The following is a 21,028-nucleotide window of genomic DNA, read 5'->3' on the forward strand; positions in this document are numbered from 1 at the left end:
AACAGAGCCTACAGGCTGGTGGGGATGAGAAGCAGAGTTTATAGAACACTTAGTCTATCACCAAGGCCTGAGGGAAGAAAGGTTGGTGCAGGCCATATGTGAAAAAGGCTTTCGATCGGGACTCTCAAGAGTTAGTTAACACGTTTTGGAAGACAGAGATAGAAAAGGTAGCCTTTTGTCCAAGAAAAACTAAATCTCAGAGCCAGAAGTGTGAGAGTAATTTAATTATAGCCACAGATTAAGTGGCTAGCAAATGATCTTAAACAATCTATAGAGCATTGCAAATGAGATGTATTATACTTTGAATCATTAATTCCAGAGCTATAAAATAAATATGTAGCCACTCTTTCCCATAGCACATTAACAAAGAATGGAGAATGTTTCTTCCATTTCAAAAATTTATTACTAGAGCTGGGCGTGGTGGCTCACACCTGTAATCTCAGCACTTTGAGAGGTCGAGGCAGGCAGATCACTTGAGGTCAGGAGTTTGAGACTAGCCTGGCCAACATGGTGAAACCCCGTTCTACTAAAAATACAAAAATCAGCTGGGCATGGTGGCGGGCCCCTCTAATCCCAGCTACGCAGGAGGCTGAGGCACGAGAATTGCTTGAAGCCGGGAGGCAGAGGTTGCAGTGAGCCAAGAACGTGCCACTGCACTCCAGCCTGGGCGATAGAGCGAGACTCAGTCTCAAAAAAAAAAAGGAAAAAAAAATGTATTCTTTAGCACTGATCCTTGCTTATACAATAATATTATACTCTAGAAGACATTAGGCTCATGTGTCTAAAACCTTGACAACAAGGTCCACACACTAGAAATACTGTGCATTCTGAGTTACTGTTACACAGCCTCCATAGACAAGAATTGAAGGAAGTGAGGGAAATACAGGAAAAGTATGTTCTTTATCTGAAACTATAATCTGTATTTAATAATAAATTATCTGAAACACAAATATTATGAAACCATATTTTAGCTTGTATCATGTAAGAGTAGAAAAAAACAACTAAAAGCCCAAGAGCAAACTACCAGCATAGCAAGCTTCACTGCCTGGCCCCTTGTTCCAACACCCCACAATCTGAGATGTTGACCTGTAATAGACAGAAAAGAATGAGGCAGGGAGGACCACAGCAAATCAGCAATACAGAGTCAAACATCTTCCCTACATCATATGAAGGAAATACATGTTTATCACTGAATGGTGTCATCTTTGATCTCCGAACAAAAAGCATTAATGACTCACCATCAAAACATTCCGTATTACTAAGGATGGCTTTTCACTAATCTACCCATAATCTGTTATCCAATATGAACAAAAATATAAGATGAAATCTCTGGCTGGGGACCAGAACAAAGCCCACAGATGTACAAGGGACCAAGGGTCTTCTTGGTTCTGTGCTAACATCCACAGATCTTTCTTGCCAATGGAAATCATTTAGTATTGGGTTACAAATATACTATAGTATTTAATCACAGAGGTCCTTCAAAATAACATTATGATTAAATAAAAGATCTAATGTTATTTCTTGGTTTTTGTTTTGTTTTGTTTTGTTTTTTGTTTTTAATGGAGTTTTGCTCTATTGCCCAGTCAGGAGTGCAGTGGCACCATCTCGGCTCACTGCATCCTCCCCCTCCCAGCCTCAAGAGATTCTCCTGACTCAGCCTCCCAAGTAGCTGGGACTTCAGGCACACACCACCACGTCCAGCTAATTTTTGTATTTTTAGTAGAGATAGGTTTTTGCCAAGTTGGCCAGCCTAGTCTCGAACTCCTGACCTCAGGTGATCCACCCACTTCGGCCTCCCAAAGTGCTGGGAATACAGGCATGAGTCACTGTGCCCAGCCTTTCTTGTTGTCTATTATCCTAGGTGCTAGGTGCCAAGCTATGGGCAAGTGTTAAGGATTCCGCTGAATTTATCTACCTGTGCACTTCAGTACATAAGCAAGAACAACTATTGCATAGACTTTACAATAAATGTTAAAGGTTGACAATAACATAATTCTCAACAATGTCCTATTGGCAAATTAATTTTCCTTCTACTATCTACAAGTTTCAATGTTAGCTAGCATTCATTCTTGAGATATATGATATATATATATCCATATTTTTGACATATATCAAAATATATTTAAGCCTAAAATACTAAAAAAATTAAATTGACTTTAAAATGGCCAAAATTCAACTATCCAAAGCAAACCTAAGTGTCCAGTAACAAACGAATGGATAATGAAAATGTACTATACATATACACAATAGAATACTACTAATCAGCCTTAGAAGGAAGTCTTGTCATTCGGGACAACATGAATGAACCTGGAGGACATTATGTTAAGTGAAATAAGCTAGTCACAGAAAGATAAATACTGCATGATTTCACTTATATGTGGATTGTAAAAAAAGTCAAAGTCATAGAATCAGAGAGTGAAATGGAGATTACCAGAGGCTGAGGGTCAGGAACATTGAGGAACTACTGGTCAAAAAAACACAAAATTTCAGTTAGACAGGAAGAATAAGTCCCAGAGATCTATTGTACTTCATGATAATCATGGCTAATAACAATATATTGTATATCTGAATATTGTTGACAGTAGATTTTGTGTTCTCATCACAAAAGAAAGTGAGGTAATGCATATGTTAAACAGTTTGATCTAGCTATTCCATAGTGTATACATATATCAAAACATCATATTGCAAGCCACAAATATATACAGTATTTACTTGTCAATTAAAATAAGTAAATAGATAGAGAAATAGAAGTTCAAGAAGCAAAATGGACTCTGAGTGGTCAAAAGAGAAGGCATAAAGTCCTTGCATGCATTAAAGCTTTTCTTGGGAGAGAATCTCTTGTTTTCATTCAAAAACTCTACCTCTAGTCTTATTTTATAATTTTATCTGTTATACAGTTTCCAAGTTCATCTGAGTTTAAGTTAGAAAATTAACGTTGTCTCAGGGTGGGGAACATCACACCCCAGGGCCTGGCGTGAGGTTGGAGGCAGGGGGAGGGATAGCATTAGGAGAAATACCTAATGTAAATGATGAGTTAATGGGTGCAGCAAACCAACATGGCACATGTGTAACAAACCTGCACATTGTGCACATGTACCCTAGAACTTAAAGTATAATTTTTTTAAAAAAGAGAAATTAAAAAAAAAGAAAATTAATGTTATCCTAAGTAGCATAAACTGGCCTGAGTTAAGTTAAGGCAGGCAAAGAGGATTATAAGGATATAGGTCCCTTCATGAAGCCCAAGAACAGGAACAGTGCTTCAGACAGGACTGGAAGCAGGGCTTAGATGGCTCATCATCCGTCTCGGTTTCTCATCTTTGCTCATTTGTGTATATCTGCCCCCTGTGCTTTCTAGGCCACATGGCTGGTAAAAGATGCCCACTGCATAGCTCCTGAGCTTCAAGTTTACACGTGTAACTACAGAAAGCAAGCTTCTTCCCCTGGAAACGTCCAGGAAATAGACACGGAATGACCAGGTTGCCACTCCTGGTCCAGTCCCTTGTGGCTGAGGCGAGAGAGGAAGTCGAGTTATAAAATGGCTGGGGATTAAAGAAGGTTCTTACAATCTAGGAAGACACTCCAAAGAGTATTCACTACAGAAGAAAAGCTGTGAAAATACAGGGATCTAGAGGAGCTTTGAAAATATAACAAAAAGTAAGGGTTTATGACCTTATTATGAAGGACGCAGGCCCTCCAAATATTTTGACTTGAGGTATATGGGCAAATATCCCATAACACCTTAGTAGACTATGAGGGCTTCATTGTACTATTGGACTATTGATGACTCATCACTCAGATAAGTTTAAGTTGTATTCAATATACAGTTTGAGAAGAATGCAATGCCTCCCTCAGTCAACCCCATGAGGTGCTGTGAAACTGGAATGCCCTTCCTTCAGGGTAGTCCTGAGTTGGCACAATGGGGATGGTGTGCAACAACCAGTCAGTCACCGGATATAGGCTGCCCTGCAAGAAGGTGTGATCTTGGGTGAAACAGCTTTTTTTTTCAGACAGAGTCATCTTGCTCTGTCACCCAGGCTGCACTGCAGTGACACAATCACGACTCACTGCAACTTTCACCTCTCAGGCTCAAGCGATTCTCCCACCTCAGCCTTCTGTGTAGCTGGGACTACAGGCATGCACCACCATGCCCGGCTAATTTTTGTATTTTTAGTAGAGACGAGGTTTTGCCATGTGGCCTAGGCTGGTCTCAAACTCCTGAGATCAAGGGACCCACCCACCTCAGCCTCTCACAGTGTTGGGATTACAGGTGTGGGCCACTGCACCCAGCCCGAGAAAAAAATGTTAAAAGCAGCTGGCAGCAGATGGAATGAGGAGTCAGGATGGCAAGTCTCAACAAATTTCAAAAAATATAGGCAGATAATAGAGTATGTTCATTGTTCACAGTGAAATTATGCTAGAAGTTGAGAGCAGATGTCCTGAAATAGCTTAAATAAATAAATAAAATTTAAATATTTAAAAGAAAAAACTGGCTGGGTGCGATAGCTCATGCCTGTAATCCCAGTGCTTTGGAAGGCTGAGGCAGGCGGATTGCCTGAGTTCAGGAGTTCGTGACCAGCCTGGGCAACAAGGTGAAACACCATCTCTACTCAAATACAAAAAATTAGACGGGCGTGGCAGTATGCACCTGTAGTCCCAGCTACTCGGGAGGCTGAGGCAGGAGAATCGCTTGAACCCGGAAGGTGAAGGTTGCAGTGAGCCAAGATCACGCCACTGCACTCCAGCCTGGGCAACAAAGCGAGACTCTGTCTCAAAAAAAAAGAAGAAGGAAAAATTGAGGGCAGAAGGATAACTTAAAAACTGCCAAATTCTTGGAAATAAAGCAATTTCTTTATGAAGTGATTCACAGAAAAACTATCAAGGGAAATTAATAAATAAATGAACAATAATAAAAATTCAACATATCAAAACCTGAGGAATATAGCCAAAGTATTGCTTCGAGGGAAATTTACATCCTTAAATCATATACTAGAAGCAAAGAAAGGCTGAAAGCAATGTCTGAGCATTCATCCTAAGAAGCTAGAAAAAGAATAGCAAATTAAACTCAAAGAAAGTAGAAAAAAGAAATAACAAAAACACATAATCAGCAAACTAGAAAATAATTGTACAATAAAGAAAAATCAACAAAACCAAAAATTAATTCTTTAAGAAGACTAATAAAATTATAAAACACTAGTTTGTAGAATCTATGTAAACAATTCCCTATTGCTGGACATCTACGTTATCTCCACTTGGATATACTATTCCACAGCACTGACATAATCATCCTTCCAATATTCATTCATGCTTATTTCCTGAAAATAAATCTTAAAATTATGACTGTTAGCTCAAAGGGTGTGAAAAACTCTAAGGCTTCTGATACATACATTGTGCTAAACTGCCCTATAGAAAGACTGAACCAATTTTACTCCCACTAGCAGTTTATGATAGTGTTCATTTCCCTAAGATATAAGTGTGATTTTAAAAAATATTTATTAATTTGTTTGGTTAAAAAAAACCTCTTCATTTTAATTTGCATTTCTTACATTACTAATGAGTTGAACACTTTCTCAATGTTTACAGGCTAAATTTCTTTTGTGGATTGCCTTAGTGTTTTCTATTCTTCTATTAAGGTGTTAGTCTTTCTCACAGATTTTATTACTTTCTATATATTGATATTGAGCCCTGAACCAAAGAATTAAAAATATTTTCCTGTTCTGTCAGATTGCCTATTAATGTCCTTTTGAACATGTTGTTGTTGTAGAGAGCTTGAAACTGTATATTCTTGTCAATTTTTTCCTTTATGGTTTGCCTTCATTTGATGTTTAGAAGTACCAACCCCATACCAAGATTATTATGTGAATACTCGCCCATATTAACCCCTAATGGAATAGCAGTGGTAAAGACTTGATGAATTTCTACAAATGTCTTGCTGGCTCAGGAATGTAGTCAGGAATTCCATAAAGCATCACAAATGTAAGATATCATTTAAGATTTTTAAAAACTAGAGCTACTACTAGATTCTAGGCTTTATGGGGCAGAGCCAAGGCAAGGCAAAATTGTGATGTGACTCAAATTGCTTTTAGTGGCCCAAAGTATCTCCCTTTTTCTTTGCCCTTTTACTCCTGAAGCAGCTTTTCCTCCATCCCCAGTTCTAGCTACCTATCTCATTCTCAGTGAAGGAAGGACTGATACTTGTTTACCATAAGACATTAAAGATATTTAAGCTTTTAAAATAACAACTTGCAAAGAGGATGGCCAAGAAAAGCTTAGAAGATTCTGAAGCATTAATGGATTTTCTTTTTTTATTATTATTTTTAATTGTGGTAAAATACACATATTTACAATCTTAATCATTTTTAAGTATACATTTCAGTGGTGGTATTAAATACACTTGCTTTGTTGTGTAACCATCACCACCATCTGTCCACAGAACTTTTTCATCTTCCAAAACCGAAACTCCATATCCATTAAATGAATGCCCCATTTTCCCCTTCCCTCAGCCACAAGGAACAACTATGCTACTTTCTGTCTCTACAGATTATACTACTTCAGGTACTTCATGTAAGTAGAATCACACAGTATGTGTCTTTTGTGACTGGCTTATTTCACATGGCATAATGTCCTCAAGGTTATTCATGTTGAGGCACCTTTCAGAATTTCCTTCCTTTTTGAGGCTGAATAATGTTCCATTGTACAAATATACCATATTTTGTTTATCCATTCATCCACCAATGGACACTGGGTTGCTTCCATCGTTTGGCCATTGTGAATAATGCTACTGTGAACACAGATGTACAAGTATCTCTTTGAGACCTTGCTTTGAATTCTTTTGGGTATATACCCAGAAGTGAGATTGCTGGATCATATGGTAATCATATGTTTAATTTTTTTAGGGGGCCAGGCACAGTAGGTCACACCTGTAACCCCAGGGCTTTGGGAGAACAAGGCAGGGGGATCGCTTGGGTGATCACAGGGTTTTGAGGGTTACAGTGAGCTACAATCACCCCTCTGCACTTCAGTGTAGGTGACAGAGGGATACTCTCTTAAAAATAAAAAATAAAATAAATAAAAATTTGAGGAACTGACATACCGTTTTCCATAGTGGCTGCATTTTACACTACTACTACCAGTGCACAAGAGTTCCAATTTCTCCACATCCTCTTCAACACTTGTTATTTTTTTGTTTTTGTTTTGTTTTGTGTGATAATAGGCATGAAATGATATTTCATTGTGGCCTAGATTTGCATTTCCCTAATGATTAATGATGTTCAGCGTCTTTTCACATGCTTATTAGCCATTTGTATATATTCTTGGAGAAATGTCTATTCAAATCCTTTGCCCATTTTTTTTTTTTTTTTTTGAGATGGAGTTTCACTCTTTTTGCCCAAGCTGGAGTGCAATAGCATGATCTCAGCTCACTGCAACCTCCGCCTCCCGGGTTCAAGTGATTCTCTTGCCTCAGCATCCTGAGTAGCTGGGATTGCAGGCGTGTGCCACCATGCCCAGCTAATTTTCTGTATTTTTACTAGAAAACGGGGTTTCACCATGTTAACTACACTGGTCTCAAACTCCTGACCTCAGGTGATCCACCCGCCTTGGCCTCCCAAAGTGCTGGGATTACAGGTGTGAGCCACCGGTGCCCCGCCCCTTTGCCCATTTTTAAACAGGGAGTTTAATAGGGTTGTTTGGTTGTTTGTCGTTGAGTTGTAGAAATTCTTTATGGATTTTCTTTTATTTGTAGCCTTTCTTAGTACCCTCCAAATCAGTTCATTCCGGTAGCCTTCTCCTTTTCTCTCCCTTCTCTCAAAAAACGTTCTTAGTTCATGCCTAATCCAAGAGGCTAATCCCAACACCAAAAAATGGATCAGGAGTGAGACATCTCAATTCTAAAAGCATCAAACAATGCTTTAAATATATTATAAAATATATTTAAATACTGTTTGTACTGTGTGTATACACAAAATCAGAAAACTTTTTTTTTGTTTTTTTTTGTTTTTTGAGACGGAGTCTCGCTCTGTCGCCCAGGCTGGAGTGCAGTGGCGAGATCTTGGCTCACTGCAAGCTCCGCCTCCTGGGTTCATGCCATTCTCCTGCCTCAGCCTCCCTAGTAGCTGGGACTACAGGCGCCTGCCACCACGCCCGGCTAATATTTTTGTATTTTTAGTAGAGATGGGGTTTTACCTTGTTAGCCAGGATGATCTCCATCTCCTGACCTCATGATCCACCTGCCTCGGCCTCCCAAAGTGCTGGGATTACAGGCATGAGCCACCGCGCCTAGCCAGAAAACTTTTTTTTTAACTTGAAATACCTAGCCAGGCGCGGTGGCTCACGCTTTTAATCCCAGCACTTTGGGAGGCGGAGGTGGGCGGATCACGAGGTCAGCAGATCGAGACCACGGTGAAACCCCGTCTCTACTAAAAATACAAAAAAAATTAGCCGGGTGTGGTGGCGGGCGCCTGTACTCCCAGCTACTCGGAGAGGCTGAGGCAGGAGAATGGCAGCAACCCGGGAGGTGGAGCTTGCAGTGAGCCGACATCGCGCCACTGCACTCCAGCCTGGGAGACAGAGCAAGACTCCCTCTCAAAATAAAAAAAGAGAAATACCTTTGGCCAGTTGTGGTGGCTCATCCCTGTTATCCCAGCACTTTGGGAGGCCAAGGATGGAGGATCGCTTGAGCCCCAGGGCTCAAGACCAGCCTAGGCAACATAGAGAGACCCCGTTTCTACAAAAAAATACAAAAATTAGCTGGGCTTGGTGGTGTGTCTGTAGTTCCAGCTGCTTGGGAGACTGAGGTGGGAAAATTGCACTAGCCCAGGAGTTCAAGGCTGCAGTGAGGTATGATTGTGCCACTGTACTCCAGCCTGGATGACAGAACGAATCCCTGCTCTAAATAATAAAAATAAAAATAAGATAAAATTGACAAAGAAATACATTTGTTTACACTACTTGATAAAAGAAAACATTTGTTTTTTTCTGATTATAAAAGAATGTATGTTGATTATAACAATTCAGATATTACATAATTGAATAAAGTATTAATAGAAAATGAAAATCTCCCAAAACCCTCTCGCCCACAGAAAAAAATCTTTTAAACAGTCTAAACAGTCTAGTATAAACTTCCATAACAGGCCGGGCGCGGTGGCTCATGCCTGTAATCCCAGCACTTTGGGAGGACGAGGCAGGTGGATTATGAGGTCAGGAGATCGAGACCATCCTGACTAACACAGTGAAACCCCGTCTCTACTAAAAATACAAAAAAATTAGCCGGGTGTGGTGGCAGACGCCTGTAGTCCCAGCTACTTGGGAGGCTGAGGCAGGAGAATGGCATGAACCCAGGAGGCAGAGCTTGCAGTGAGCAGAGATTGCGCCACTGCACTCCAGCCTGGGCAACACAGCCAGACTCAGTCTCAAAAAAAAAAAAACTTCCATAACATAGACATACACACAGACACACACACACACACATACATATACTGCACACACACACACACACACACACACACTGTATTTTACTTTTCTCTATTTAACAATATATCCTAGACATTTATCCATATTAATATGAGACGCTGTTAATTATCTTTTTTAAATAGTGGTCAAGATAGTATTTATATATATATAAACTAATATTAAATTTTTGTTTGGGAGGCCAAAGCGGCCAGATTACCTGAGTTCAGGAGTTCCAGACCAGCCAGGCCAGCGAAACCTCATCTCTACTAAAAATATAAAAATTATCTGGGCATGGCAGTGCACACCTGTAATCCGAACTACTCAGGAGGCTGAAGCAGGAGAATTGCTTGAACCTGGGAGGCAGAGGTTGCAGTGAGCCAAGATCACGCCACTGCACTCCAGCCTGTGCAACAGAGTGAGACTCCATCCCAATACATATATACATACATACATACATACATACATACATACATACACACACACATAAATTTTTGAAATTCACAAAACCTAAGACAAAATATATTCTAATTAGATCAGAAGCACTTCAGGGTCTAACACTGAACAACAGAGAGTAGAGACAAAATATAAAATAAAGCTTGTAATTATTCTGTATCATTTGTACATAAGATCTAAATATTTAATAGTGCCGTAATTGTAGACTTGCTATATTTACCTATAATGCATTTACAAACTCTCTTTCTCACTCCAAACCAGAAATAATATAACCTCTGACCATGTCACATCTATAGAAGTGTCTGATCAGTAAGGCCAGCCATTTCCAAAACTTTTAGTAAGAGAACAGAGAGGATACCAACCTAGTTGACAAATGTAAAAGGCAGATGAACATACAGAGGGGTTTGCAAGTGTCAGCCTCCAATTAAAGTAATCAATTCTCTCATTGTGCCATTAGTAAATAACATTTTGGTTGATTTCTTCAGTTACACAAAGAATTAGTGTCTTCCTTTTATGATTAAGGAAAGAGAGATTGCCTTGTAAGTCTCAGCAAATCAAATTTAAGTACAGGTTGAAATCCTGTCATTTGGAGCAACATGGATAGAACCAGAGGTCATTATGTTAAGTGAAATAAGCCAGGCACAGAAAGACAAATATCGCATGTTCTCATTCATATGTGAGAGCTAAAAAAGTAGGTCTCATGAAGACAAGAGAGTAGACTGGTGGATACCAGAGGCCAGGCAAGGTAGCAGGGAGGGGCAGATAAAGACAGGTTGATTAATGGGTACGAATATTAATATACAGTTTGATAGAAGAAATAAGATCTAGTGTTCAACAAATCAGTGGGATAACTACAGGTTACAATAACGTACTGTATATTTCAAAATAGCTAACAGACTAATTTGAATGTTTCTAGCATAAAGAAAAATAGGGAAGGTGATGGCTATCTCAATTACACTGATTAGATCTTTACAAATTATATCAATGTATTAAATTATAACATTACTCTCAAAATATGTACATCTATTATGTATCAATAAAAAATAAATTTAGGCTGGGCATGGTGGCTCACACCTGTAAATGCCAGCACTTTTGGGAGGCGAAGGTGGGAGGATCTCTTGAGTCAAGGAGTTCAGGACAAGGAGTTCAGCTTGGGCAATGTAGTGAGATCCTGTCTCTTAAAAAAATAGGCTGGGCGCGGTGGCTCACGCTTGTAATCCCAGCACTTTGGGAGGCCGAGGCGGGCGGATCACGAGGTCAGGAGATCGAGACCACGGTGAAACACCGTCTCTACTAAAAATACAAAAAATTAGCCGGGCGTGGTGGCGGGCGCCTGTAGTCCCAGCTACTTGGAGAGGCTGAGGCAGGAGAATGGCGTGAACCTGGGAGGCAGAGCTTGCAGTGAGCTGAGATTGCGCCCCTGCACTCCAGCCTGGGCGACAGAGCGAGACTCCGTCTCAAAAAAAAAAAAAAAAAAAAAAGAAATTTGCCAGGCATGGTGGCGCATGTCTGTAGTTCCAGCTACTCAGGAGGCTGAAGTGGGAGGATCACTTGAACCTGGGAGGTTGATGCAGTGAGCTAAGATTGTGCCATTGCACACCAGCCTGGGTGACAGAGCAAGACCATGTCTAGAAAAAATAATAATAAATTTACAAAAATAAATTTTAGAAACAACAAAACTGAATGAAATAAAAACTGAATCAAAAAAATTAAGTAAGTGGAAACTTATTATGTTCGTCTCCTGATATGGTCAAATTTTCTTAATTTCCTAACTACATTTTTTCCACAAGGGTCCTATGTGTTTTCTCACTTCTAAGAGGTACCTCTACTTTAACTTTCCATACCAAATGAACAAATTTACCAAACATTTTATCATTAATCTAAAACTTACAGGAATGGGTTAGCATATGATCGGCATGGCTTTACCATCAACTTCACATAAGTGTTCAGAAACCAGGTGGAAGTGAACCCCTAAGTTGAAAGAGCTTTTAATGCTTGCATGAAAATTTCCTAGGCCTTCAAAGGCTGTTGCTGCTGTTTCTCCTTCTCCTTTTTTTTTCTGTCTTTTTAAATATCTTGTTCTCTTCTTTCCCCCACTGAAATTCAAGAATATGCAGCTACCATAAACTTGGGATATCCTAGAAACAACCATGGTTAGAAGACTGGTATGGTTTCTACACACTCATCCTTTAATTGATGTCTTCCACCCACTCACTCTTAGTCATACTCAGCTTCTCCCATATTATTGAAACTTCAATCCTTGCCTCTGTCATGTTCAGGTTTCTAAGCCTGGGGAAAACAACACTTTAAAATGCCGTAAGTACAGTGGGAAAGGATTAAGGAGGTAGCCAGAAAACCTAGAAATTATGACTAGGGGCCGGGCACGGTGGCTCACGCTTCTAATCCCAGCACTTTGGGAGGCCAAGGCGGGCTGATCACGAGGTCAGGAGATCGAGACCACGGTGAAACCCCGTCTCTACTAAAAATACAAAAAAATTAGCCGGGCGTGGTGGCGGGCGCCTGTAGTCCCAGCTACTTGGAGAGGCTGAGGCAGGAGAATGGCGTGAGCCCGGGAGGCGGAGCTTGCAGTGAGCCGAGATTGCGCCACTGCACTCCAGCCTGGGCGACAGAGCGAGACTCCGTCTCAAAAAAAAAAAAAAAAAAGAAATTATGACTAGGACTGGATTCTTTGACATTAATACCCATGTTTTGCAATGTCCAAAGCATGACTAGAATTATCTTTCACCCCCCGAATGCTCTCATATTCCCATATTACCTGTATTTCTGTGCCTAAATAACACCATATAGACAAATTCTCCAATTTTATATTAACTTTATTCACACTGAAGCTGCCACATCTTAAATTAGGAATGCTTTCAGCTACAAGGAACAGAAAAGTCTGACAGAACACTGGGCAAGGTGGCTCACACCAGTAATCCCAGCACTTTGGGAGACAGAGGCGGGTGGATCACGAGGTCAGGAGTTCAAGAACAGATGGTGAAACCCTGTCTCTACTAAAAATACAAAATTTAGCCGAGCATGGTGGCGGGCACCTGTAATCCCAGCTACTCAGGAGGCTGAGGCAGAGAATTGCTTGGACCCAGGAGGCAGAGGTTGCAGGGAGCCGAGATCACACCACTACACTCCAGCCTGGGCGATACAGTGAGACTCCATCTCAAAAAAAAAAAAGAAAAAACAAAAGTCTGACAGGTAGCTTAAACTCTTAGGAGTTTGCATCCTTAACAAGAAGTCCAGAGAAGGTTATCTCAGGGCTATTCTGGCAGCTCAGTAATGTCGTTAAGAACTCAGACTCGGCGGTTCCCGTCATCTTCAGGAGCTGTGGAGGTACGAATTTAAGACAGGCCCATTTTATTAATTTATTTCCAAATGCAACAAAAGGTCCAAGGACAATCTGTGGGCCACTTAATTCAGGGCCCTCAATTCGTACATGGAGAAGTCTCAGAAAAAGCCAACGCCATGGGTTTTGGAGACCTGAAAAGCCCCGCCGGCCTCCAGGTGCTCAATGATTACCCGGCAGACAAGAGCTACATCAAGGGGTATGTGCCATCACTAGCTGATGTGACAGTATTTGAAGCAGTGCCCAGTCCAGTGCCTGCCGACTTGTGTCATGCTCTATGTTGGTATAATCACATCAAGTCTTACGAAAAGGAAAAGGCCAGCCTGCCAGGAGTGAAGAAAGCTTTGGGCAAGTATGGTCCTGGAGATGTGGAAGACACTATAGGAAGTGGAGCTACAGATAGTAAAGATGATGATGACATTGATCTCTCTGGATCTGATGAGGGAGAGGAAAGTGAAGAAACAAAGAGGCTAAGGGAAGAACGTCTTGCACAATATGAATCAAAGAAAGCCAAAAAACCTGCACTTGTTTCCAAGTCTTCCATCTTACTAGATATGAAATCTTGGGACAATGAGACAGATATGGCGAAATTAGAGGGCGTCAGAAGCATTCAAGCAGATGGCTTAGTCTGGGGCTCATCTAAACTAGTTCCAGTGGGATATAGAATTAAGGAACTTCAAATACAGTGTGTAGTTGAGGATGATAAAGTTGGAACAGATATGCTGGAGGAGCAGATCACTGCATTTGAGGACTATGTGCAGTCCATGGATGTGGCTGCTTTCAACAAGATCTAAAATCCATCCTGGATCATGGCATTTAAATAAAAGCTTGAAAGGTTAAAAAAAAAAAAATCTCAGACTCTTGGCTGGGCTCAGTGGCTCACACCTGTAATCCCATCACTTTGGGAGGCTGAGGTGGGCAGATATCTTGAGGTCAGGAGTTCGAGACCAGCCTGGCCAACATGGCAAAACCCTCTCTCTACTAAAAAACATGAAAATTAGGCCAGGCGCTGTGGCTCACGCCTGTAATCCCAGCACTTTGGGAGGCTGGGGCAGGCAGATCACGAGGTCAGGAGATCGAGACCATCTTGGCTAACGCAGTGAAACCCCGTCTCTACTAAAGATACAAAAAATTAGCCGGGCGTGGTGACAGGCGCCTGTAGTCCCAGCTACTCGGGAGGCTGAGGCAGGAGAATGGCGTGAACCCGGGAGGCGGAGCTTGCAGTGAGCCAACATCTCGCCACTGCACTCCAGCCTGGGCGACAGAGTGAGACTTTGTCTCAAAAATAATAATAATTATATGAAAATTAGCTGGCGTGGTGGCACACACCTGTAATCCCAGCTACTCAGGTGGCTGAAGCGTGGGAATCACTTGAACCTGGGAAGTGGAGATTGCAGTTAGCCGAGATCGTGCCATTGTACTCCAGCCTGGGCAACAGAGTGAGACCCTTTCTCAAAAAAAAAAAAAAAATTCAGTCCCTTGGCCAGATGCGGTAGCTCATGCTTGTAATTCCAGCAATTTGGGAGGCCAAGGAGGGTGGATCTCTTGAGGTCAGGAGTTCAACACCAGCCTGGCCAACATGGTGAAACCCTGACTCTACTAAAAATACAAAATTAGCCGGCATGGTTGCCTGCACCTGTAATCTCAGATACGCAGGTGGCTGAGGCATGAGAATCACTTGAACCTGAGACGGGGAGGTGGCAGTGAGCCGAGACTGTGCCACTGCACTCCAGCCTGGGCTATACAATGAAACGCTGTCTCAAAAAAACAAAAAAAAAACTCAGATTCTGTCTTTCTGCTCTACCTTCTTAGCTTGTTAGCTTTTCATTCTGAGGCTTGTTGCCTTATGATTACAATTTGGCTGCCAAAGACTCCATATATCACATTACAAACTTAAGGATGGAAGAAAGAGAGTATACATACAAAGAAATGTTTCTATTCCTTTTATGAGAGAAGCTACTATTTTTTCCCCCTATAGAGGTCTTCCAGAAGATTTCTGGTTATATCACATTAGCCAGAACTAAATCACACAGCTGGCCCTAACTGCAAGGGAAGTTAGAAAAAGGCATATTTGTCTTTGAACCTCTATAACAGAAGGAGAAACGGGTTTGGAACTGACTTTAGGATTCAAGCAACAGTTAATGACACATGTCTATATTACACATAAAATGCTAATTATGCTAGTTAATTACAACTGGGTGCAGGACCTTTAAAAGCCCTGGTAGAATACAGTTCTTTCCAGCAGAAAACCGGTTAAGAATGTTGATGAAGGAAACATTAAAAAGGGACTGGAATGAAAGTTACAGCTTTGTCAGATGGTGCTGACAGTGCTGAGTTGTAGACAGATTACAACTGAAAGAGTATCCATAGCCAAATCCTAACTAGAATGAAGGGAAAATTGTAATAGTATACATAGGTGATGTCCTAAAAATGTTTCAGAAGCTTTAAGAGTGTGATAAGGGCCTGGTACAGGGACTCACACCTGTAATCCCAGCACTTTGGGAGGCCAAGGCAGGAGGATCACTTGAGCCTAGGAGCAGACCAGCCTGAGCAACATGGCAAAACCCCAACTCTACAAAAAAATACAAAAATCAGCAGGGCATGGTGGCATGCACCTGTAGTCCCAGCCGAAGTTGGAGGATCACTTGAGCCTGAGAGGTCGAGGCTGCAGTGAGCCATGATCCCACCACTACACTCTAGCCTGAGAAATAGAATGAGACCCCGTTTCAAAAAAAAAAAAAAAAAAAAGTGTGATAACTAGAGATCTATCTAGGGCCACCATTTTTTTTAAATAAGAAAATAGATTTTTACGGCCAGGCGCAGTGGCTCACGCTCATAATCCCAGCACTTTGGGAGGCCGAGGCGGGCGGATCACGAGGTCGGGAGATCGAGACCACGGTGAAACCCCGTCTCTACTAAAAATACAAAAAATTAGCCGGGCGTGGTGGTGGGCGCCTGTAGTCCCAGCTACTTGGAGAGGCTGAGGCAGGAGAATGGCGTGAACCCGGGAGGCGGAGCTTGCAGTGAGCCGAGATTGCGCCACTGCACTCCAGCCTGGGCGACAGAGCGAGACTCCGTCTCAAAAAAAAAAAAAGAAAATAGATTTTTACAAATTATTTAAAATAAGCCAATAATGCTACCTAAGAGTTAACATTAAGGGACTCTATTATGATATGCCAAGTACTGGGCTTTACATATATATGTATGTATCTAATCTCTCAACTGCCCTATCAGGTAAGTACATTCAGTAATTTCCTTATGGTCACACAAGGAGAAGCTCAACCTCACTCTAGAGATGATGCCCTTAACCATATTACATTACTGTTTGTTATTTTATTTGTTCTCCTTGGTGTTTCTCATTCATTTTATGTATTTGTTATTTAATCATTCAAATTTGTAAAGTTTAACTCTTGTTTATAAATTGTAAATTGTCTTTCTCTACTTTCTTTCCATAGTATTTCTGGTTCACACAAGTCCTAAAATGGCAAAGCTGTTTCAATCATATCTTTCAAAAACTTAGAATCAGATAATCCAAATGGATTTTGTAGCTAGTTGTATGAAAGCTTTGATAAAATTACAACAAACCTTGTTAGGGTTTTATAAGGAAAAAAAAAAAACAGTACAACTAACCTGACAAAACAAACCACCAAAAAAGGCATCACAACACACAATGTACGAACAACAAAAGTAGAAACATAAATATACATCTATAATAGTCCTATGTGTTCTAAATCCCTCCTCTGTTTCATCTACTGTGAGTTTGCTACCTCCACAGCACACTGGCCAAGATTACTTGTAGGCATACCATTGGTTCCCTGAATTATTGGGATATTATTCCCCGCCTCACCCCCACCCCCCGCCAAAACATTAACCCTGTTTGCTCCACACATAGCTGGTAACACACATGTGGTTAATTATACCCAAATCTCTAGTCTCAAACTACTGTACTTAGCTTTATATTTTAGGTTTTCATGCTTCCCTTTTTCTTTCACTGTCTTTTTCTTTACATCTTTATTATTATGTTCCCAGAAATTTAGCTCCTGAACATACATAAGATCCTTGCGTATTTTCAACAATACAATGAAATCCGTACCTTCTTATCTACCAAAAAAACTGTAAGCCATATGTTATACGTTATTTTCTCCTATTCTCTTCTCATGTATTATTAAAATTGGAAGTGGATTCAACTTTTTTTTGTAATTTTTTTTTTTTTTTTGAGACAGAGTCTTGCTCTATCACCCAGGCTGGAGTGCAGTGGTTTGATCATGGCTCACTGCAGCCTCAACCTCTCAGGCTCAAGTGATCCTCCTACCTCAGCCTCCTGAGTAGCTGGGACTATGGGCATGTGCCACCACACCCAGCTAATATTTTAATTTTTTGTAGAGATGGAGTCTCACCATGTTGCCCTGGCTTGAATTGAACTCCTGGGCTCAAGCAATCCACCTGCTTCAGCCTCCCCAAGTGTTGGGATTACAGGCATGAGACCCAGCACCTAGCCAGATTAAACTCTTTTCTAGTTTACTCAAGGCAGCATCCTCGTATTGGGTTGGAAAACCAAGATGATCACATATAAGAAGGGATCTTCCTACTTGTCTCTCCACCTGTTTTTCCCAACTGTGGCTAATCTCTGTTTAATAATGCATCTTTCTTTAACTATTTGGAAGAAAAACAAAAACAAAAAAACTCCATGACAGCATGATCAGCTGACAGACAGCATGATTAACGAAGAAAACAGTGATGGGAACATACAAGCCTCTTCTCTCCCTCCAATAACCTGGCAGACAACCCCACATGGGATTTGCCCCATACTTGTAACACACAAATGTTTGCTTGCTAGGTCAACTGTATTTAAACTAAAATATGACGGCTGTAAATAAGACAATAAAATAGGGGCCATTTTTAGATTCTGACAAGCCAAAGTTCAGGCACTGCTCTCTTGAAAACTGTCACCAAAGGCAAAGAGAGAGCAGCCTCAACAGGAAATAAGAGAATATCACTACACGGCCTGAATGATTCAAGTTGAAATCAGAGGCATCAGATGAGGACTTAAGATGGATCAATAGCTTAAAAAGGTCTCAAGTGAACAATCTGTGCCATTCTCCTTCTCTAATCTCTTGGAGAAAAAAAAAAGAGCACTAAAAAGCTCTAAGGTCTTTTAATGAGACTATTATTCCATTAATTATTTGAGGCAGTTTTTGTTTCACTAGAATTAATTAACATAACCCTTCTACGTTCAGCTCCAGCTGCATCTGATGTCACTGTGTCACTGCTATGGCAGTGAAGAATGAAAACCAAAGGACAACTGGCTACTTAAGGAATTAAGCTGACTAAAATGAAAACCATTCACAGAAGCAGTTCCAGTACTCTGGCTGAGACTGTTTTTCTACATATAGCCCACACATTCTGAATATACTCAAATCTACGCAATTTCAAACTTAGAAAACTTCAACTGCTGCCCCACTGAAGCCATTTTCAAGCTGGAATCATGTATAATAAACTACTCCATCTAGTTCACCAATATATATATATTTTAAAATAATTAATTTAGCCTCTACTCAGTCAGATCATTAAATTTCACCACTATGACAGTTACCTTAGAAAATCCTCTTAAACATAGCCAACAGATAAATCAAATAAGAATTTTTGGAAATGTTTAACCTTAAGGACAATATTAAGAATCTAGGTCAAGGGTCCCCCATCCCCGGGCTGTGGACCAGTACCAGTCCCTGGCCTGTTAGGAACCGGGCCTCACAGCAGGAGGTGAGTGGTGAGCTAGCGAGCAATACCGCCTGAGCTCCAACTCCTGTCAGATCAGCAGTGGCATGCGATTCTCATAGGAGCATGAACCCTATTACGAACTGCACAGGCGAAGGATCTAGGTTGCATGCTTCTCATGAGAATCTAACTAATGCCTGATTATCTAAGGTGAAACAGTTTCACCCCAAAACCAACCATCACCATCACCACAACCGCTTCCCAGGTCTGTGGAAAAACTGTCTTCCATGAAACCGGTCCCTGGGGCCAAAAAGGTTGGGGACCGCTGACCTAAGTCTAATGTATAGAATGGCACAGATTACAAATGAGTCTTACAGATTTGTGAAACAGTCACTGACTTTCATTTAATTGTACTCATCACTTTGATTTTTCATGAACTCAAATGAGACATCCTAATCCTCAATCTAACCAGCTAAGCTGTACTATACAGGTTTTGTGTAGATCCTCCTTAAACACACCCTAGTGGAGGCCCCAGCTCCAAAAGACAAATTGGACCTCAATGACTCCCACAGGCAGTGACTGAGGAGGCAACTTCTGCATGGTCCATAGACTATTCTCATTTTCCTGAGACTAAGGCACTGCTCCTTACACAGACTCAGAAAACTGTTCAACCCTAGGAGATGCCACCTCTGACCCAAGGGAAGTGAATGCCTTCTGAAGGCTCCTTAAAACCCCTGGCCAGTTTCCCAGACACATTTCAGTTGTAAACTCATTATGAGAAACATTTAATTACGGAATTTGCAAACCAGGGGAGCTTATTTGAAATACATTAACTAAATTACTCCTTTTCAGATCTTTGAAGATTGCAGTCTGTCCCAGAGATTATTTCCCACATTACTTCTCCTGATTCAGTACATGTGTTTTTTTCTTGAATAACTGCCTCTGCTACATTTCTCCTTCCTTTAGCCTAAGTCAACCTTTCCATTTCTAAAGCCAACAGCTTCTGAGCAACCAGGCTATCCTCCCATTAAATATGCATGCAAGAGCTTGACAAATCCTGAGTGCCTTTAATTACTCAGGGATAGTCTCCTCAGCTAACATGAGAATGTGTAGGTTATAATACAACTCATCCTCATATGGCTTCCAAGATACTGGAATGGGAAGGGATCTTTTACCCTCTCAGGTTGGAGCTAACTGGCCCGCTGATTAATAATCTTAACCTATCTACCTCTGTAGTTTGGAGAATTGCCTTCTAGTAAGCTGTTGTGCCTGGCATACTCTGAGATCCCAAATATATAATTATTTTTAAGGATTTATTCCTGAGTTTTTTGATATTTGTTTTTTTTGGTCTTCTAAGATCTAACTAGATTAATCTTAACATTGATACCATAATTCACCAAGTTCGTGTTCCAATATTGTTATAGTAGAAAAATGGGATATTTTGCAATTACAGTCAAATTAATTAACGACTACAATTTATTTCTTTGTGAACAAACACACAAAGGCTTTGGTTATCTTCAGTTTAAATGTAAACTGTCAAAAAATTAGAAGTCCTTATCGCAGGGGTCTGGTTGAGTAACATATGACTTATTAATGAAATATAATACTCTGAGGGCATGAAAAAAATACACTGTAGAATAACACGTATTGGCATGGGAAAACCTTCACAATACACTTCTTAGAGAAAACAATCTTGCTACAAAATAGTATTCATAAAGTAAATCATTTTGCTAAAAAATATATATATAGGGAAAAAGACAATAAAGACATACATGAAAACATTAAGAGTATCTGAGGACAGTGAGATTACACACAATTTTCCTTTTGCATTTCAAAATGTTCCAAAATTCTACCCTGGGCATTTATTATTTTTATACCTTTTTAAATAGTTTATTTTAAAGGAAAAGAGTTCCCAAGTAATTCTGCGAGTGATTTCCTATACTATTTCACACCTATTATTAGCAAAGGTAATGGAACATCTTTTGCCATAGAAGACTCTCAATTATGTTTTAATATAAGTGAGGCAGTTTTTCCAGTCGCCTTTAAAAATAGCAA

The 21,028-nt window shown here is 40.6% G+C and overlaps 2 protein-coding genes across 3 annotated transcripts in view; one reads left to right on the forward strand and one right to left on the reverse strand.

The window, feature by feature from the left end:
* Positions 1-21,028, reverse strand: part of MYO5A (myosin VA) — a 223,721-nt gene that overhangs the window by 186,866 nt on the left and 15,827 nt on the right. The window lies entirely within an intron of this gene.
* Positions 13,130-15,371, forward strand: LOC116481496 (elongation factor 1-beta-like). Its single transcript, XM_032753593.2, has one exon. It carries the CDS (start codon positions 13,288-13,290, stop codon positions 14,050-14,052), a length of 765 nt encoding a protein of 254 aa, XP_032609484.1. The 5' UTR covers positions 13,130-13,287; the 3' UTR covers positions 14,053-15,371.

The sequence above is a fragment of the Hylobates moloch genome, unplaced genomic scaffold, assembly GCF_009828535.3.
Source record: "Hylobates moloch isolate HMO894 unplaced genomic scaffold, HMol_V3 SCAFFOLD_14, whole genome shotgun sequence".
In the NCBI taxonomy this organism is placed as follows: domain Eukaryota; kingdom Metazoa; phylum Chordata; class Mammalia; order Primates; family Hylobatidae; genus Hylobates; species Hylobates moloch.